This window comes from Phyllostomus hastatus, unplaced genomic scaffold (assembly GCF_019186645.2).
Source record: "Phyllostomus hastatus isolate PE091 unplaced genomic scaffold, TTU_PhHast_1.1 phas_scaffold_46, whole genome shotgun sequence".
Taxonomy (NCBI): Eukaryota; Metazoa; Chordata; class Mammalia; order Chiroptera; family Phyllostomidae; genus Phyllostomus; species Phyllostomus hastatus.
In genome coordinates, this window is record NW_025334032.1 from 2,706,146 (window position 1) to 2,725,635 (window position 19,490).

General features: G+C 39.6%; 1 protein-coding gene across 4 annotated transcripts in view; it reads right to left on the bottom strand.

The window, feature by feature from the left end:
• FNDC3A (fibronectin type III domain containing 3A) overlaps positions 1-19,490 on the bottom strand; it is a 230,994-nt gene that overhangs the window by 70,550 nt on the left and 140,954 nt on the right. Inside the window, exon 1 of one of the 4 annotated variants that reach the window (XM_045821335.1) lies at positions 2,679-2,802. The exons of the other annotated variants lie outside the window; for them this stretch is intronic. Within the exon in view, the coding sequence (XP_045677291.1) occupies positions 2,679-2,685 (7 nt within the window). The 5' untranslated portion in view covers positions 2,686-2,802. Of the gene's footprint in view, positions 1-2,678; positions 2,803-19,490 lie in introns of those variants that run through there. 4 annotated transcript variants of the gene reach the window in all.

Here is a 19,490-nt window from a genome sequence, read left to right on the forward strand (position 1 = left end):
AGAGGTGGCCAGCAAATCAAGATATGCCACTTTTCTCTTTTTAGGAAAGAAAAAGGGGTAAGGATCAAATAACAAACTGGTGGTGGGAGTAAGGAAAGGGAGGTGAGAGGTATGGAAAGAGAAAGAGAATGTAGGAAAAAAGGGGGATCCAGGAGGAGAATTACTTAACAGTGAGGGAGAAAAGGAGAAAGAAGGGAGGGTAGTGGTGAGGGGATGGAGGGGAAGGAAAAAGTAAGAAGGGAGAGAGGAAGGGGCAAAGGAGGAGAGGGAAGAGGAGAATGGAGATGGTAAGGGAGAAGACGAGGAGTGCAGAGGACTGGAATGGAAGGAGAGAAGGGGAGGGGAAAGAAAAGGGATAGAAAGAGAGAAGGAGGCAGGGAAGGAAGAGAGTAGGGAAACCACTTGAGTGGTTAAGAGGAAGAAAGGAGTATGTGTATGTGGGGGGAGGGCAGGCTACCAAATTATATTATGTAATATGTAATGATAAAAGTTACTTTTCAATAAAATACTCTTTTTCAAAACAAACCCACCAAATACATGAAGCTGTTCAGAATGTTATCTTACAACAGCTAATTACATATAGTTAATACTAACTTACCAGGCCTTTTATATATTTCTTCTCTTCATATTTATTGTATTAGGGAAATATTATTATTACTCTCATTTTTCTGATGTAGAAATTTAGGCAGAGAGATTAAGCTTACCTAAGTGGTAGAAGTAGGACTCAAAATCAGGCAGTTTCATTTCTAAGGATATAGCTCTACTACATATTCAAGAAACACTAAAATAAGCATTATTGACAACTAATATAATTTGAGACGTAAACATGCTTATAAAATTAAGGCCTCATCTTTATGTCCTTGAGAAACAAGAAAAGAACAACAAAGTTTTTCTAAATTTAAGATACTACCTACTAATTTACTCAATAAAATTTGTGAGGTTCTTTATACTTCTAAGCAAAAAAGGCTTCACCCAAAACTCACTTTTTAACTTCTATATGCTGGACTCAAGAGAAAATGAGAAGAATTTTAAACTAATGCTGGTACTTCTATTAGCTAATTTACATAAAACTATAGAGAATTAGCTTTTGGAATCTTTAGAATTGGCTTAGACATATTATTCATATGTGAAATTTAGATGAGAAACCAGGAAAAAGAATTCCTTTAAAACTTTGTCTGTAATCCTAATAAAAGAATTTAACATTTATTGAGCTTCCAGGGACTGTGGTTCCTTTCATGTGTTGTCAAATTTCATCCTTGTATATCATCAATATAGTGTTTTTTGTTTTTCTTTTTGTCATCAGAGTAAAAAAGTTATTGCTGATGAAATCTAAACCTGTAAAATTACATAACTGCTTTGGGTTGCCCTTCTTGTACTAAAAATATGCACAGGTAAGTACTATGTAGTTATAATTCCAACCATATTATACTTTAAAAGCTGTCAAATAGCTTATAATTTAGTCGTATGAAATTCTATTTTATCCTTTAATTATATTTAAGTGTGATACTAAAAACAGAATAAAATAAACCCAACCCAAAATAAACCAACAGTAAATACATTACTATTGCAGTGCAGGAATAATAATTAACTCATTTCCCCAGGAAGTAATCATTTCACTCTAGCAAGTAAATTTTCTCATCCAGAGACAGAAATGGTACGTGATTAGATTTTTAAAAAGGACAAATCAGGGATACCATACCTTTATCTATAAATACTGGTGTAAATTAACACTGAACACATAATTTTATGTAAAACTCTGTATAAACATAGTAAATACAAGTATTGAGGTTTGGAACTACAATGTTTACATTTTTGTTTCTGCTACTGTCTATAGTAGCAAAATCCTAAAACCCGACATACTTGATGCAAATGTTCGATTACTTCCCTAGTACCAAAATTTCTTAATTTAGTAAGTCCTAAAAGATTAACTACAGACCCTAATTAAAAGCACTGAGGAACATTTTATTCCAATGAAGAGAAGATAAATCTGTTATAGATTGTACCACTAAATGCACATCTGCACAAGAGTGGCTATATCTGAATAACTAGATATTTCTAGCAGCTTCTGAATAATCTACATGATTTGAGCAAAATCTGCCCCAAGTCATAGAGTTATTGTATTGATTATTTTTAAGGCCATATTTCCTACTCCCAAATCTTACAGAAACCCTATTCGCCAATTGTCTTAAAAAATTTGAGAGCCTTTTACTTCAATTCCTTGCAAGTGCTATCAATGGCATATTAAAAAGTATTTTAGCTAATATAAGTTCTATTTTCTTTATTAGCAGATGCTCACATTTAATTTTTTAAAACGAATCTACAAATATTTATGGGTTTAAATTCTTGAAACGGGCTGTTGATGCACTACTACACATTCTCTTTATAAGCAAGATTTAACAATGGCTTCCAAATAATGTGATGCCAATTTTCAGATTTTAGTTCTAAAAAAACCTAGTAAAATAAAAACACTGGAAAGGAATATTCGGTGGGACGCAAAATCAGCCCAACTCTAGAGTCTTATCCTTTATAACTAAGCAGCAACAATTTAAAGTATTTTTATAGAGACAGATTTGGCAGCTTTTGAAATCACACACACACACCATGACCTTAGCTTAATTCGATGTTTCCTATGTTTTAAAACAAAAATAGAATGTTCAAAATCAGCCAGCAAATCTTACCACTCATTTTCTTTTTACAGTAGCAGCAGAAAACAAGAAAATCCAACAAGGAAATAGTGTACTAGTACACGTTAACAGCTTTAATTGGCGAACAGTTCCGCATTATCCCCGCCCCCAAGCAGAGAGGAAGAGCCTTTGACCGAGTCACGTGATACCTATCTCATCACGTGACTTGCAGTTAGCGGAAAAGGAAGGGGGGGGCGCGAAGGGAGGGAGGCAAAGGTTTCTGCTGCGTGTCAGATACCGTGTATTATTTCTGCTGCTGCTGCTGCCTTGAATTTGACTATCTTTCAGACTTCCTTAGGAACCTACTCAAATTTTATTAACCAGCCTGCTGCTTTTTGTTTAGAAAGTTTAGAGTACGTACATACAACATGAATTTATAAGATTCACTCTGAAATATGTCTGTAACTTAATGCCCACAAAGAATTGACTAAGAATATAAGCATGATCAGTGTGTTCCTCAAACTTGGGATTTAAGTTTCAGGCTGGCATTTACCCCTTAAATTAATAATAAGGGCAACCACTTTTACTGTTTTGTTTTTTTCTTTCTTCTTCCTTTTTTAAAAGATTTAACTTGGACATTAATACAGATACTTGGTGGATCGCATTTCACTCATTTATGAGATCTGAAAGCTCAGGACTCTACCCAAGCACTGCTGCAGACCAGGAAGGAGACCAAGTATTATGAGAGGGGAAAAAGCCTGTAAAAAATGTTAGAGGACTTTTCATTACTTATGGTGCTATGTATTATGTTAAATAATGATGATTATGATTTGTAACAAATTGCAGAATGGAAAGAAAATGGATTTTGGGCCCTGGACGGTATGGCTCAGTTGGCTGGAGTATCATCCCACAAACTGCAAGGTTGCAGATTAGATTCTGGTCAGGGCACATGCCTAGGTTGCAGGCTTATTGCCCCATCAGGGCATGCAAGAGAGGCAACTGATTAATATCGCTCTCTGACACTGATGTTTCTCTCACTCACTTTCTCCTCTTCTCACTAAAATCAGTAAACATGTCCTCAGGTAAGGATTAAAAAAATAAAAAGAAAAATAAGGGATTTTGTATCAAAAGATAAGTTTTAATAACAGCTTTAATATTTATTAGCAAGGCAACTTACTGTTCTTTGATTCTGCTTCCTTTTTGTAAAAAGGCTAAAATACACTCAGCACTGTTGTGAGAATCATATTAGATAAATTTAAAGTACCAAATACATTGGCTGGCACTGCTCAATAAATGAGAGTTAATGTAAGTAAAAGTATAACTTTTCTTTCAAAAATAAAAATTATATAGTGTAGAGTGCTAGGCACCATTTGGAGTGTTTTGTATGTGTTAACTCAATCCTTATCATAACTGAACTAGGCATCTGTCAGGTAAAGAAACTAAAGCAGAATTCAGTTAAGTAATTTGCCAAGGGTATACAATGAGGAAAAGCCAGTATTATACAACAAAAAAGACTACATTGAAAAGTAACCTATGTTCAAAGGGCCAGCCTTAAAAAAAAGTGAACAAGAACTGGCAAGGGATAACAATTTTAATAAATAAATTCTAGACACTCCAGAAGAGGTAAAACACTGAAAGACCACTCACACATGCTCGGAGGGGTAATTGTTGACTTCTGAGCCCCTACTAAAAGGCAAGGCAAGGCTAGCCTAAAGAGCAAGAATTAATAGCAATCTCCTGGTAAATGCTGAACTAAGCCTCTCAGTAATTCCAACCGTGTCTCAGATCTTCAGTACCGAAACAAAAAGCAAGCCCCTGCAAGCCCACTTCCTTATTTTGGCTCGTGTTCTCACAGGGCTGTGTTTCCATTTCTTGAAGCTTCCTTTAACTGGTTACCTTTTCAATTGTTTCCATTGTGCTAATTAAACCATTTCCCCTGTTATACATTCCCTCTGTCCTCAACCTTTTTACAGAACACTTGTTTTTGTGCTTCCTTTAAGTGAAACCTTGCTATCCCCTAGAATAGTTATTTCAGCAGCCCTTGAAAGCAGAGGATTCCATTCCCTCTTCAGGCAGGCTCCAGACACCCTAAGGCTGCTTCCACATTATCATTGTTTTCTCATTTGATTCTCAAGTTTCTTCTTCCTTAAGGTTACACCATATGAGTATGTTACCCTCCATCCCATCTAACTGCTGTCATGCTTGGTTCTCACTGAGAAGTTTGGCACCATTTTACAGTTCTTTTTTCTCCAAACCAACGTTTGCCCATGAGCTCGATGACTTTGACGTCCACAAAATCTAGTCTCAAACTTTCCTGAACTCTTCTCTTCCATTCTGTTTTTAATAAACCATTTTCCAACACACATCCTGAGACTTTCACTTGGATTTTCATCCTCATTTTAGAAATCTTAAAAGTTTCATGTTTCAGTCTCTGCCACCATATCTATTTTTCATCTCTCCAGTTCTCTTCTACATCATTCGTTTTTCTTCATAATGACCTCCCCTTTCTTCTGATCCAACATTGACTTCATAGACTGATTACCTTTCCCATCCCCTCCTCTGAAAATCCGCAATTTTAATCAATCAGATAATTACCTTCTCTTCTCTTCTCTTAGATCTGAACTGTAGAAATCAAATAGTGTTCTGACAGGCATGTTTATAAATTTAGGTGTCTAGAACTTTCACTCAGCTGTCAGCATTGCTCAGGAATCCTTTCAGAAATCCACCCCTGGTTAATCACCTATCCTGTTTTCTAGAGTGATTATCAGAGATCCTTACCACTCTTTAAGAAGTTCATCCACACTGACCTTAACCACATATCTCAGCATGGAATTGAACACTTTCAATGTTATTTTAAAAAGAATCATTGTTCCTTCACCAGGGCAGAACTATCTCTCCACTTCTATCCTTGATATGACCTACACTTCCTCCTTCCTGGGGTCTTTGCTTTATTGGTCATTTCTGTCCCATACAGTATTTTTACTTGTCTTCAGTGCCCTTCTAACGAGACTTAGTTCTAGATCCTTATTATTGTCATGATTGCCACAAAGTACTAATGCTGAGAATTGGTGACATCCTCCATACTTTTCAAGGATCTTTCAGGTATAATAGGGAAAATATAAGATAGATGTACTTTATGAGTATTTCCTAAAGACCTTGTTAATTCAAGTATGTGCATCAGTCAAAAATTTTCCTATAAAAATAAAGTGAGAGAATGAATTGACAGTATTATAATTATAGGAATATATTACACAGTGATGAGCATATTGTACCTTTTTTACATTTTCTTTTTATAAACCTTCAATTACAGTTTACATTCAATCTCCCATCTCCCATCTCAAACAATTTGGTTCAGGACCAAGGTATTCATGGAAAAAATGTCTCAGTTGTTGAACAAAAACTTTGGTTATCGACTTGACAACCCTTTCATGCTGGTAACTGTATGATCAGTCATGCATCTTTCAGGTGACAAAGGAGATGTACGAGTATGAGTATGATTCAGTTTTCCAACAAGTTGCTTCTTGAACAGACTTCTGGAATGAATTAAGTTCTAGAACTGAGGTTCCACTGTATTTTGTATTAATTTCAGGCATACGGCATAGCGGTTAGACAATCACATACTTTACAAAGTGTTCTCTTTGATATTTCAAGTACCCACCTGGCACCATATATAGTTATTACAATATTATTGACTATATTCCTTAAGCTGTACTTTATATCCCTGTGACTATTTTGTAAATTACCAGTTTGTGTTTCTTAATACCTTTACCTTTTACACTCAGTCTCCCAACCCTCCTGTCCTCTGGCTACCATTAGTCTGTACCTATAAGTCTGTTTCAATTTTGTTCATTTATTTTTATTTTTTTTTAGATTCTACATGTAAGTGAAATCATATGCCATTTGTCTTTTCCTGATTTACTTCACTTAGTGCAATATCACCTAGGTCCAACCATGCTGTCACAAATGTTAAGATTTCATTCTTTTTCATGGCTGAGTGATATTCCACAGCACCACAGCTTTTTAATCCATTCATCTATTGATAGTCACTTGGGTTGCTTCCATATTTTGGCTATTGTAAACAATGCTGCAATGAACATAGAGGTGTATACATTCTTTCAAATTAGTGTTTGGGTTTTTTCAGTTATATAGTCAGAAGTGGAATCACAGGGTCATAAGGCAGCTGCATTTTTAATTTTTTTGAGGAAGCTCCACATTGTTTTCCATAGTGGCTGCCACAACCTGCATTTCCACCAAGAGTGCACAGGGCTTCTCTTTTCTCCACATCCTTGCCAACACTTTTTATTTGTTGACTCATTGATGACAGCCATTCTGGCAGATGTGAAGTGATATCTCATTGTGGTTTTAATGTACATTTCTCTGATAGTGACATTGAGCACCTTTTCATATGTCTATTGGTATGCTCTTTTTGGAGAAGTGTCTATTTAGGTCCTCTACCCAATTTTAAATTTAATTTTTGGGGGTATTGTTATATAAGTTCTTTATAAATTCTGTATTTAACCCCTTATCAAATAATATCATTGGTGATTATCTTCTCCCATTCAGCAGGTTGTCCTTTTATTTTGTTGATGGTTTCCTTTGATGTGTGAAAACTTTTTAGTCTGATGTAGTTCTACTTATTTTTTCTTTTGATTCCCTTGCTTGAGGAGATAAATCAGAGAAAAAATTGCTAAGATAAAATGTCAAGAGATTTTACTGCCCATGTTTACTTCTAGAAGTATTATGGTCTTCAGCCTTACATTTAAGTCTTTAACATATTTGGAGTTTATTCTTGTCAACAGTTTTCTGGCTTCATGCTGCCTTTGCATGTATCTGTCCAATTTTCCAAACACCATTTATTCAGTACACCGTCTTTACCCCATTTTATGTTTTTGTCCTTTGTCACATATTAATTATCCATTCAGGCATGAGTTTATTTCTGGGCTCCCTACTCTGTTCCACTGATCTATATGTCTGTTTTTATGTCACTACCATGCTATTTTGATTAACATAGCTGTGTAGTATAGTTTGATATCAGGTAGTGAGATACCTTCAATTTTGTTCTTTCTCAAAATTGCTGTGGCTATTTGGGGTCTTTTGTGGTTCCACATAAACTTTTGCATTATTTGTTCTGGCTCTATGAAATATGCCATTAGTAGTTTTGATAGGAATTTCATTGAATCTAAAGATTTTTAGGTATGAACATTTTAATGATGTTAACTCTTCCCATTTATGAGCACAGTACAATACTCCTGTTTATTTGTAACTACTTCTATTTCTTCAGTGTTTTATAATTTTCCAAGTACAGGTCATTTATATCTTTGATTAAATTTATTATTAGGTATTTTTATTCAATTGTAACTTAGACTGTTTTTCTAGTTTCCCTTTCAGATAGTTTATAATTACTGTATAAAAATTCAACTGATTACTAAATATTAATTTTGTATCTTGCTTCTTTACCAAATTCATTTATCACTTCTACTAGTTTTTTGGCAGAATCTTGAAAGTTTTCTATATACAATATCATGTCATATGCAAATAATGAGAGCTTTATGTCTTCCTTTCCAATATGAATGCCTTTCATTTCCTCAAATTACTGTGGCTAAGATTTTGGTACTACGTTGAACAAGAGTAGTGAAAGTGGACATTCCTGTCTTATTCCCGACCTGAAGGAAAACAATTTAGTTTTTCTCCCATTGAGTATGATGTTAGCTGTAGTTCTGTCATATATGGCCCTTATTAGGTATGTGGAAGTATGTCCCCTGTATTCCCACTATGTTGTGAGTTTTCAACATAAATGGGTACTAAATTCTGTAAAATGCTTCTGGATCTATTGATAGGATCATATAATTTTTTTCATTTTATGTGGTGCATCATGTCATTTGATTTGCAGATATTGAACCACCATGTATCCCAGGAATAAATCTCACTTGATCATGGTGTATGATCTTCTTCATGAATTCCTGAACTCATTAATTTATTTGCTAACAATAAATTTATTATTAGCAATAATTATTTGCTAATATTTTGGTGAGGATTTATGCATCTATGTACATCAGGGATATTGGCCTGTAATGTTCTTTGTAATGTCTTTATCTGGTTTTAAAATTAGAATAATGCTGGCCTTCTAAAATAAGTTTGGAAGTCTCTCCTCTTGAATTTCTGGAATAGTTTGATAAAAATAGATGTTATTCATTCTTTGACTGTTTGGTAAAATTCACCTGTGAAGTCATCCAGTCCAGATATTTTGTTTGTTGGAGTTTTTAAATAACTTCCACTATTTCATTAGTTACAATGTTTGTTTGAATTTTCTTTTTCTTCTAGACTCAGTTTTGGAAGACTGAATATATCTAGCAGTTTATCCAATTCTTCCAGATTTCCCAATCTGTTGGCACATTGATCAACTGATCACAGTATTTTCTTATAATCCCTTATTAATTTTTCTGTGGTATCAGTTGTTAGTTCTCTTCTATTATTTCTAATTTCATTTATTTGGGTCTTCTTTCTTGACAAATCTGTTTAAAGGTTTATCAATCGTGTTTATCGTTTCAAAGAGCCAGTTCTTGGTTTCACTGATCTTTAGTACTTTTTTTTTTAAGACTTTGATCATTATTAGTTATTTCTTCTATTCACTTTGGGCCTTGTTGTTACTTCTCTAGTTCTTTTAGGTGCAAAGCTAAATTTTTTATTTGAGATTTTCATTGTTTCTTGAGGTAGGCCAATAATTTTATGAATTTCCCTTTCAGGGCTGCTTTTGCAGGGCTGTTGGAGATTTTGAGTTGTGTTTTCACTTTCATTTGTCTCAAAGTATCTTTTGATCTTCTTTGATCTCATTGTTAACCCATTCATTGCCTAGTAACATGTTATTTAGCTGCCATGTGTTTGTGTGTTTTTTCGTTTTTCCTTGTACTGATTTCTAATTTCATACCCTTGTGGTCAGTGAAGATGCTTGTTACGATTTCAATCTTCTTAAATGAACTGAGACTTGTTTGGTGTTCTAACATGTCTGGTCTATCCTGGAAAATGTTTCATATGCACCTGAGAAGAATGTATATTCTCTTTCTTTTGGGTGAAATGGTCTAAAAATATCAATTAAATCCATCTGGTCTGGTTTGTCATTTAAGGCCACTGTTTCCTTGTTAATTCTGTCTGAATGATTTATCCACTGATGCCAATGGGGTGTTAAAATCCCCTATAATTACTGTATTACTGTCAATCTTTCCCTCTATGTCCATTAACACTTGCTTTATATATTTAGGTGTTCCTATGTTGTGCATAAATGTTTACAAAGCTTATATTCTCTTGTTGAACAAATCCCTTTATCATTATGTAATGTCCTATGTTTCACTTATTTTAGTTTTTGTGTTCAAGTCTATTTTGTCTGATATAAGTATTACTAACCCAGGGTTTTTCTGTCCCTATTTGGGTAAAATACCTTTTTCTATCCCTTTGAGTCTTGTGATGTGGGTTTCATGTTGACAGTATACATACACATTTTGTTTTCTTATCCATTCAGCTACCCTATGTCTTTTTATTGGAGCATTTAATCCATTGATATTTAAAGTGACTATTGATAGGAATGTATTTACTACCATTTTATTACTATAATTCTGTTCCTCTTCATTTCCTTTCTTCTTAAAGAAGTCCCTTTATCATTTCTTTTAATACTGGTTTGGTAATGATGAACTCCTTTAGCTTCCTGCCTGGGAAGCTCTTTATTTCTCTCTCAATTTTAAAGGAGAGCCTTGTTCTATAGTTTGGGTTATGGGCCCTTACTTTTCATTAGTTTAAATATTTCATGCCAATCCCTTCTAGTTGCAAATTCAGCTGACAGTCTTATGGGAGCTCCCTTGTAGGTAACTTTCTCTTGTGGCTTTTAAGATTCTTTCTTTGTCTTTCCCTTTTGTTTCTGCACATTAAGTACATTTGCTATGTCTCCCAGTCTTGGTATGGTGGCCCTAAGTAGTAGGTGTCTTATGAGTTTCAGTGGCAAAATCTCCTGGTCATTTGAGCTAGGTGCTCCAGAAATGTCCATTGTGTGGGTTATGTAAACCTCCTGTTGTAGTTGAGTCTTCAGTGTTGTTGGCCTGTCCATGGGTGGGTTTAACACTCAGGCTGGCTGACTATGAAGACTCACAACACTGCACAAGCTGCTGTGTGCGAACTGACCCTATAAAGTGAAATTTGCCCTAGTAAAGTCTGGTGGGTGCTAGCTCTTCCTTTAAGTGTGCTACTTGCGGAGCTAGTTGGGTTGTACTCTGATATGGTGTGAAGTTTGTCACTGGGCGTGTTGATTCTTGGGCCTCCTGGGAGGATCGCTGGTGCAGATCAATGCCAGGCACTGCCTGTGATGGGCCCTGGACTATACTTTTGGAGCTATGAAGTGATCCACAGTTTGCAGCCGCCTCTCCTGAGCCTGGGTGTGCACGGGAAGGGCCAAAAGCAGCATGCAAAGATGGGCTGCCACCAGCACCAGGCCCAGAGGCAGGTCAGCAAAAATCACAAGGCATCCTGAGATCTGCCTCTAACTCCCATCTGCTCTACTAACCCGAGTCTGCCTTTAAAGCATGTCTGCACATTGGGTCCCAGCTAGCCTTTGCCAGCAGATTCAACAGCAGGGTACAAGACTGGGAGGGTGAGGACACAGGGAGTTGAGAGGGTAGGGTAGAGAATCTCCTGTGGCAGAGTTCATTGATCAGGTGTATGGGGAAGAAAAATGGCTCTTGCTCCAGAGCTACACAACTCAAGTCTCTCCACGTGCCCATCTCTGAAACCCCAAGACCACCCAAACCTCCTCAAGAGCTCTCCAAGAAAGTCTGCATTGTGGGCCCATGCTGGCTGCATAGTTTTCATTTTCCCTTTCTTACCTGATAAAATGACAATTTTAGTGAACTTAAAATGTACCTGATTTTTATTTTTCAACTCTCAAATAATTTGCAGAGGACTCTCTTAAATTAGCATGACAAACACATCAATTGTTTGGACTTCTCGATAACATTTTAACACATTCCTGAACTACTGTTTTCAGGTAGGCTTATGAGCACTAGCACTAATACTTAGTTGACATTTTTTTTTTAGAAGCACTTATAGGATACCAGGCACTGGTCTAACAGTTTTATAGATGTTAACTTATTTAATCTCATAATATCCCTATGAAGTAGAGTAACTATTAATTCCATTTTATTGGTGAGGAAACAAAGATACAAAGATAAGTAACTTGCAAAGTGTCACAACTAGTAAGCTTTAAATAGATTAGATTCGCTAGCTCTGAAATCCATGCCATTATATTATGCTACCTCTGTTGTTCAGAATATATTACAAATTATAAAATGAGAAAAATCATATCACAATAATATAAAAATTCACTTGAAGATAAACCACAAATAGAAAATTACTAAACATTTGGATATTTGGTACTTTAATACACCCCAAATATGTGCTGGTAACATACAATGATAACCAAGCAAAGTATGCCTAAATGTATGTATCACACTGAACTGTGGCAAAGATAGATTCTGCAAGTTTCTTAAGTTGAGAATATCTCACGGAAAATAGTTAGTGAATCACTTAATTGCCAAACTTGTTCTGAAATATAATTTAAGGAGATTTAAGAGATACAGCACCAAAATCAAAAGCTAACCCAACTCCCCAAATAAAACAAACAAAACAAAACAGGCAACAAATTCAAGAAAAGGGAAAATTACAATAGAAGAACACCATAGTAAGGAGTGAGGCTGGTCTTATGCCTCTTCTAGAGTTCAGACATAAAACCTCTCCGGGTTATATGAGTTAAAATGTGATTAAAATTAAGACTCCAAGAGCCATAGTGTGTCAAGCCAGTCTTTATCTTCTGCAGATCAGGAACTATATGTCTTAAAATGCTATAGTGTATGGTCCAATGATGTGGCACATCAATGTCACTAATCATCATAGAATGCAAATTAAAACCATAATGAGGTATCACCTCACATCTGTCAGAATTGCTATCATTGACAAGCTAACAAATAACAAGTGTTGGTAAGGATGTGGAGAAATGGGAACTGTCAAACATGATTGGTGGGAGTGCAACAGGTGCAGTCACTATGAAAAACAATAAGGAGGTTCCTCAAAAAACTAAAAATCTGTCTCATGACCCCATATTTCTACTTCTGGGTACACATCTGAAAAAACCCAAACATTAACTTGAAAGAATATATGAACCCCTATGCTCACTGCTGCATTATTCACAATAGCCAAGATATGAAAGCAATCTAAGTGCCCATCAATAAGTGAATGAATAAAAGAGTTGTTGTACAATGGAATAATACTCAGCCATTAAAAAAAACGAAATCTTAGCATTTGTGTCAGCAAATAAGATATACCATTTCCTAGGATGGACCTAGAAAATATAGTCAGCAAGTAAGTTAGTAAGAAAAAGACAAATACCATATGATTCACTTATCTGTGAAATCCGAAGAACAGAATAAACAAGCCAATAAAACAGAAACAGACTCACATATACAGAGAAGAGACTGATGGTAGGCAGACAGGAAGGAGGTAGGAAAACTGGGTAAAAGTTGATGGTATTAAGAAGTAGAAACTGGGGAATCCAAAATGGTAGAGGAGTAGGTAGAAGCTACACTAACCACCTCCCTAGACCAATTATAAATTTCAGAGAAAGCATCCTGTAGAGCCAACTGAATACTAGCTAGAAAGAGGCCTTATAACCACAGACAGACAGAAGAAACTACTATATCACAAAGTGACTGCTAGAGAGTGTGGAGATGCTAGAGGGCTGGCTGGGCTCCCACAAGTGGCAGCTAAAGTTCCAGAGGGATATATCAGTGGCCGGGGAGTTCCCCCTGAGAAGAGTGGAGTCTAAACCACAAGCTGGGCTCTGCAGCCTATAGCACCAGAGATGGAAAGGAACCCAGAAAACATCCAGCTGTGAAAAAACAGCAGGGTTTCTGTCAGTCAGGGAGAGATGGCTAGAATCACAGAAAGCCTCTTAAAGGGCCCTTAAAATTTCCTTTGCTGCCACTTACCCTGGGTTCCAGCAGAGGGAGGGCAGACTGGACTAGAGATGTTTGAATCTGAGGTTGGTGGCTCTGTGGAGAAAACTGAAGGGATAGCTACCAGGATCCCTGTGATGAGTCATCCCCCATATTGCAGAAGCCATTATTCCCAGGCAGAGCACAATGAGAGGCATGAGCCTGAGGGGAAGAAAGATTATCCCCCCAGGAATTACTTGGCCCACCCTGAAGAGTTTATACCTGGTTGCTGATTACAAGTTTCAGTAGTTTAACAACTGATCAGTTTAAACAACTGATTAGTTTAACAACAAGGTTAGAAAACCCAAACAATGAAAATGGAGAGACAAAGAGACAGACTCCAAATGAAAGAGCCAGAGCATTCTCCAGAGAATTCTCCACAGTCATCTCCAGATGAAAGGGAGGCAAGCAATTTATCAGATAGTTTAGAGTAATGACTATAAGGATACTCAAAAGCATGAAAAAAGAGATAGAAACCATAAAGAAGGATCAGTCAGAAATAAACAATGCAATATCGTGACAGGACATAGCTAAGCAGTAGCCATTCTTAGGTAGGAGCTGACCAGCAGCTGTTTCCAGACAGCAACCTTTCCCAGATAAGCAGTTAACTCAAGGTCATACACTAACCTTCGCTTCCTGCTTCTGTATGCTTGCTTTTAGCAGTTGTCCCCCGCCCCCCACCCACCCCTTTTTGCCTTGTAACAAGAATATAAGCAAACTTCAGCTTAAACTCAGTGCCCAGAATTTGGAATTTATCTGCTCTGGGTCTGCATGTGTGAATAAACCTCACTTTGCAAACTCTGAGGCCGTCTGAATCGTTTTTTCCATAACATTTTGGTTCCCTGACTGGAAAATGACTCACAGGAGCAGGCTATTGCCTCTGGTGAAGGAGGCTTTGGGGCGGCTGGTGGGGCCCGTCGGTGATAAGGACGTCCGTGTGCCCCAGTGATTTCAGGTCCTGAAAATCCCGGGCTCCGCAGGCTCGGTCCCCGGCCTGCTCTTGGCCCCGGGCTGATGGGGTGCAAACTAGTGGAATCTGGGAAGGCGCCAATCTGGTAAGTGCCCCGGGGACCAGGAGCTAGAGACCAGGCCCACCCTTTGTGGTGGAAGGAGGAACTGATCACCCCTAAGGCCAGAAGGCCCAGGCAGGGTTCCCACAGTTCGGGCGGGTGGGAACGTAATAAACTCGGTGTGTTTGTGTGAATGACTGTTTGTTGCTCCACGCTATGGAGCGTGAGTGAGCCCTAACCTGCAGTTCCTTGGTCTGTCATACGGTATAACGGCTAGGAGTTTAACCCGAATTCTACACAGGCAGCCTTAGCTAAGGTGGACCTAAGTACCCTGAGAGGGGAGAGGATAGGCGGGCAACCTGAGAATCCCTCCCCTTGTCTGTCAGCGCCAATTGGGAGAATTCATCATGGGGGAGCATGTCTCTCCCATGAAACTGGACCTGAAAGAGCAAGTCTCTGCCGTTGGTGTTGTTTCTGATCAGAAATCCTCTATACTTGAAGACCTGTTTAAGGTCACCCCTAAGACCTAGGAAAGGTCGCTGTAATCGGTTGGGGAGAATGCCTTTCGGCCACTCGGGACACCCAAGGAGGGTCATTTGGGGCTAATGACTGCTTCAGCCAGAGGCAAAGCAGCATGTCTCTGCCAAGAGACCGGGCCTGAAGGAGCATGTCTCTGTGAGGCACCGATGGATGCACTGGTGCAAGAGAATGCCTCTACCTGTGTATTCTTCTGGAACTCTGTGTTTTGAATTTTGCTCTGTATCTGCTCTGAAAAGGAAATTGAGGATTCGAGGGAGGGTTGAAACTTCACACTCAGTAGGAAAGTAAATAAAAAAGTGTAAGATATGAAAATAAAGGTCTGGGGAACACTAAAAATAAATGGAAAAATAAAAGTTTTAGGAAGGAATTATGTAGTGTTAGTTAATAATAGAAGGTATAAGGCATGGAGATGCAATCTTGGTAGATATCAGAAGCTGTATTGTTACAGGGTGCAGCCAAGAGGGGGGCCCCAAATAGGGATTTGGAATGGAGTCCAGAACTTAAGGTGTCCAGGAGATTTTAAGATGTTCTAACCCCACCCCCAGGGTGTGGGTTGGGGGAAGGGACAAATAGAGCAGGGCCATTGAGAGCTGTTTTGCATAGCAACAGCCTTGCAGCTAAGCCCTGGCGTGGTCATTTAACATATCTATAGCCTTTGGCTGGTCGCTTAGATATGTTAAATAGCTGTGGCCATGCTCTGAGCCAGGGGAATGGAAGTAACTTCCCCACCAAGACTAACTGGGGGGCAGGTACCCCGAGTTACAGCGCCTGCGTGGAAGCTTGGAGATGACTGGCTCCATGACATGGGGCCACACCTGCCCAGACTCCTGATGGCAGTCCAGTAAAGCTGGAAGGATATGAGTTCTGGCATGTGAAGCCGAGTGTGGGAGGAGTTGGAAATGGGGCTGCAGAGGAAGGCGGGCACAGGGATTTAAAACCCAGAGGCAGCAGCCATTGAGAAGGTGAACCATGCACAGCCCTGAGAGGGAGAACCACACAGCTTTAGCAGAGTGAAGATTCTCACAGCCCTGAGAGAGAGAGAACCACGCGGCCTTGACAGAGTGGAGACTCCCGCAGCCCTGAGAGGGAGAGAACCACGCGGCCTTGACAGAGTGGGGACTCTCCCTTCCCACAGCATTGAAGAGAGAACCACGCGGCCTGGACAGAGTGGGGACTCTCTCTTCCCACAGCCCTGAGAGGGGACCACGTGCCTTTGCCAAAGTGGGGAACCCTGCAGCTTTAGAAGGGGGAACCACCGCCTGGTTTTAGCAGAGATCCCGGCGACTCAGCCGAAGGTGCCAGGAACCCAGGGAGGTCTCCCAGTCGAGATGGAGTACTAACTGGGAATAACCAGAGATGCCTGAGCCATGGAATTCTATTTCCTTTCCTGAGATATGGTACTCTGGACTGGGCAAAGGGGGAAGGAAGGAAAGACTGTGTCTCTTTGTGGGTGTTTTAAAAGGGACTTTAGGATTTTTGATAAAGACATTAGGTCACTACTTTAAGTTTGTATAGCATTAAATAAACATTTCCTTTCCTTTTCACAAATCACTGGCATTGAGAGACGTCTTTCCTCGGGCGGTGGACATAACGGACCTGGGGCCTTCTTTCAATAATACTGTATCGTCCCAGGCCCCCCTTATTTGTTCTGTAACAGTATGAAAGAAAGAATAGAGGATTTGTGAGTGTTGCAGAATGTCTGGAAGTAAAGGTTTTGAGAAGCCCAGTGGATATCAGGAGGGAAAGGATTTTCCTTCACGCTTTGTATTTTTCTCCCTACCTGATCCCTCCAGAATTTGTCATTCTGAAGGAGTGAGTGAAGACATAAGGTTTCTTTGCATAAAACCAGTAAGACCAGTCGCTAATAGTGGTTTTGTTAACCAAGACTTTGACTGGAAGCCCTGGCTGGCGTAGCTCAGTGGATTGAGTGCAGGCTGCAAACCAAAGTGTTGCAGGTTCAATTCCCAGCCAGGGTACATGCCTGGGTTGCAGGCCATAACCCCCAGCAACTGCACATTGATGTTTCTCTCTATCTCCCTCCTTTCCCTCTCTAAAAAATAAAATCTTTAAGAAAAATGAATTAAATTAAATGTTAAAAGAAAAAAAAGACTTTGACTGGAATGTCACACTTGGAGGAGGCATGTCTGGGTTCTGGTCATCACCAGAAAGCCCTGAGGAACTGGGATTGACTTGCGAAGCTAGCGTAAGCCCACAAGAAAAGCCTGGTACTTTGGTTGGTTGTGTGGTTCATGGCAGTCTTTTCAGGGAAGGAACGAAGGTTGCTTTCATGAAAGATGGCCAAAAAGGAACCTGTGGGGACAATGGAAGCCTCAAGGATTTGAGTGAAACAACTGGTACAGGCGAAGCTAGATGGCGGATGTGTGGCTCTGCTTCTGTGCCCCGAGGGGTGGACTGAGAAGTCAATCTAAAAGTTCCCTGTGTGAGTTCCAGCAAAGCAGACCTAAAGATCGTAAGTAATCCAGGCTGCTCTTGGTGTGGGTATGCAAACAGTCAAAATGAAAACTGGGACTCAAAGTAGTCCCTTTAATAACAGTGAGGGTGATCTTAAGGAGAAAAATTATGGTTCAAGGAAAATCACAATGCTCAGTACTGGACATCAGAATGATGCAGCTAATGGTCTTGAAAATTTCTTTTCGTTTGAAAGTTAAAACTGGTTTTGTAATATCATCAAAGATATACAATTTACAGGTATGGAAAACCTGTCAAATTGCCATTGCTGAATGTCATTGCAGGAAAGACCTTGCAACTGAATGTCTTTCCAAAAGACAGTCTCACAGGCATAGGGACTGGTTTGGGGACTATTGTGTGAATTAACCTGTGTGCTCTTCTGTTTTCATAGGACGTATACCTATGACTTCTTTACCTGAGTGATTGGTTGCAATATAGGCCTCACTTAAGGAGCCCATTTTTCATCATCATCCCCTGAAACTCAAAGGTTTGGCTGAACTAAGTGGCTGGGTTAGTGAATGGTTCAGGTGATCCGTGGGCTTCACTTTAGAACTGATTTTCCCTTTTCTGTCTTGATGGTTTGGTGGCGGATGGGAAGGGTTCAGATATCTGAAAGGAGGGAAATCCTAATATATTCCCCTCAGCCCGCATGAACTATAATGGGCCACTAGAGTTTTGGATAGGTGTAGCATGCCTTGTACACCTTCTTCCAGATAAGCCATTCTTTACTTAAGTTCCTGCCTTTGTCATTTAGTGGTTATGATTTAATTGTGCCTTCCAACTCTTTCCAAATCTGTCATCTCCAGAATATGAGCAGGATGCCAACAGTCCAGTAATGCCAGTCTTTGGACACCAAGCCTGCGACTTTCTGGTGACAGACAGCCAACTGACCATGATTCTGTAAGGTCCTTCCCCTTACAGGAAGGACTCCCTCTGTGCTGCAGCCCCCACCCTTCAGGGCACCCCTGACCCACGGGTAGGTAGGACGATGTCCATGTCCAGCCAGAAGTAGTTACAAGAAGATGAGACCTTCATCCATTGTCCTTTAAAAGAATTTAAAGTGGGTATATATCTGAAATGAGAGATTATTACAGGGTGCAGCCAAGAGGGGGGACCCCAAATAGGCATTTGAAATGGGGTCCAGAACTCAAGGCGTCCAGGAGATTTTAAGGTGTCTTCACCCCTTCCCCCACAGGTGTGAGTTGGGGGGAAAGGGCACACAGAGCAAGAACATGCAGGGCTGTTTTGTACAGCAACAGCTTTATAGCTAATCCATGGCATAGTCATTTGACATACCTATAGCCTTCGGCTGGATAGATATGCTGAATAGCTGTGGCCATGCTCTGGGCCAGGGAGATAAAAAAAAGACTCCCCTCGCCCAAGATGTGACTGGGAGGCAGGTTCCCCGAGTTACAGTGCCTGTGTGGGAGCTCAGAGAAGACTGGCTCCATGACATGGGGCCACACCTGCCCAGACCCATGATGGCAGCCGGACAGGAGTGGGTACCAGTCTGTCCAGGATCTGTGGGCCATCAACGAAGTAGCCGTCATCCTCCACCCGGTTGTCCCAAACCCGTACACCCTCCTGAGCCAGCTTCCCCCAACAGCAACGTGGTTTACCTGCCTTGATCTTAAGGATGCCTTTTCCTGCATTCCTGTGGCACCTTCCAGCCAACCCATTTTTGCCTTCGAATGGGAAGACCTGCACACTGAGGTCAAGACTCAGTTGACCTGGACTAGACTGCCCCAGGGGTTTAAAAACTCCCCAACATTATTTGGGGAAGCCCTAACAGGGGACCTGAAGCCCCTTGCTGAGGGAGG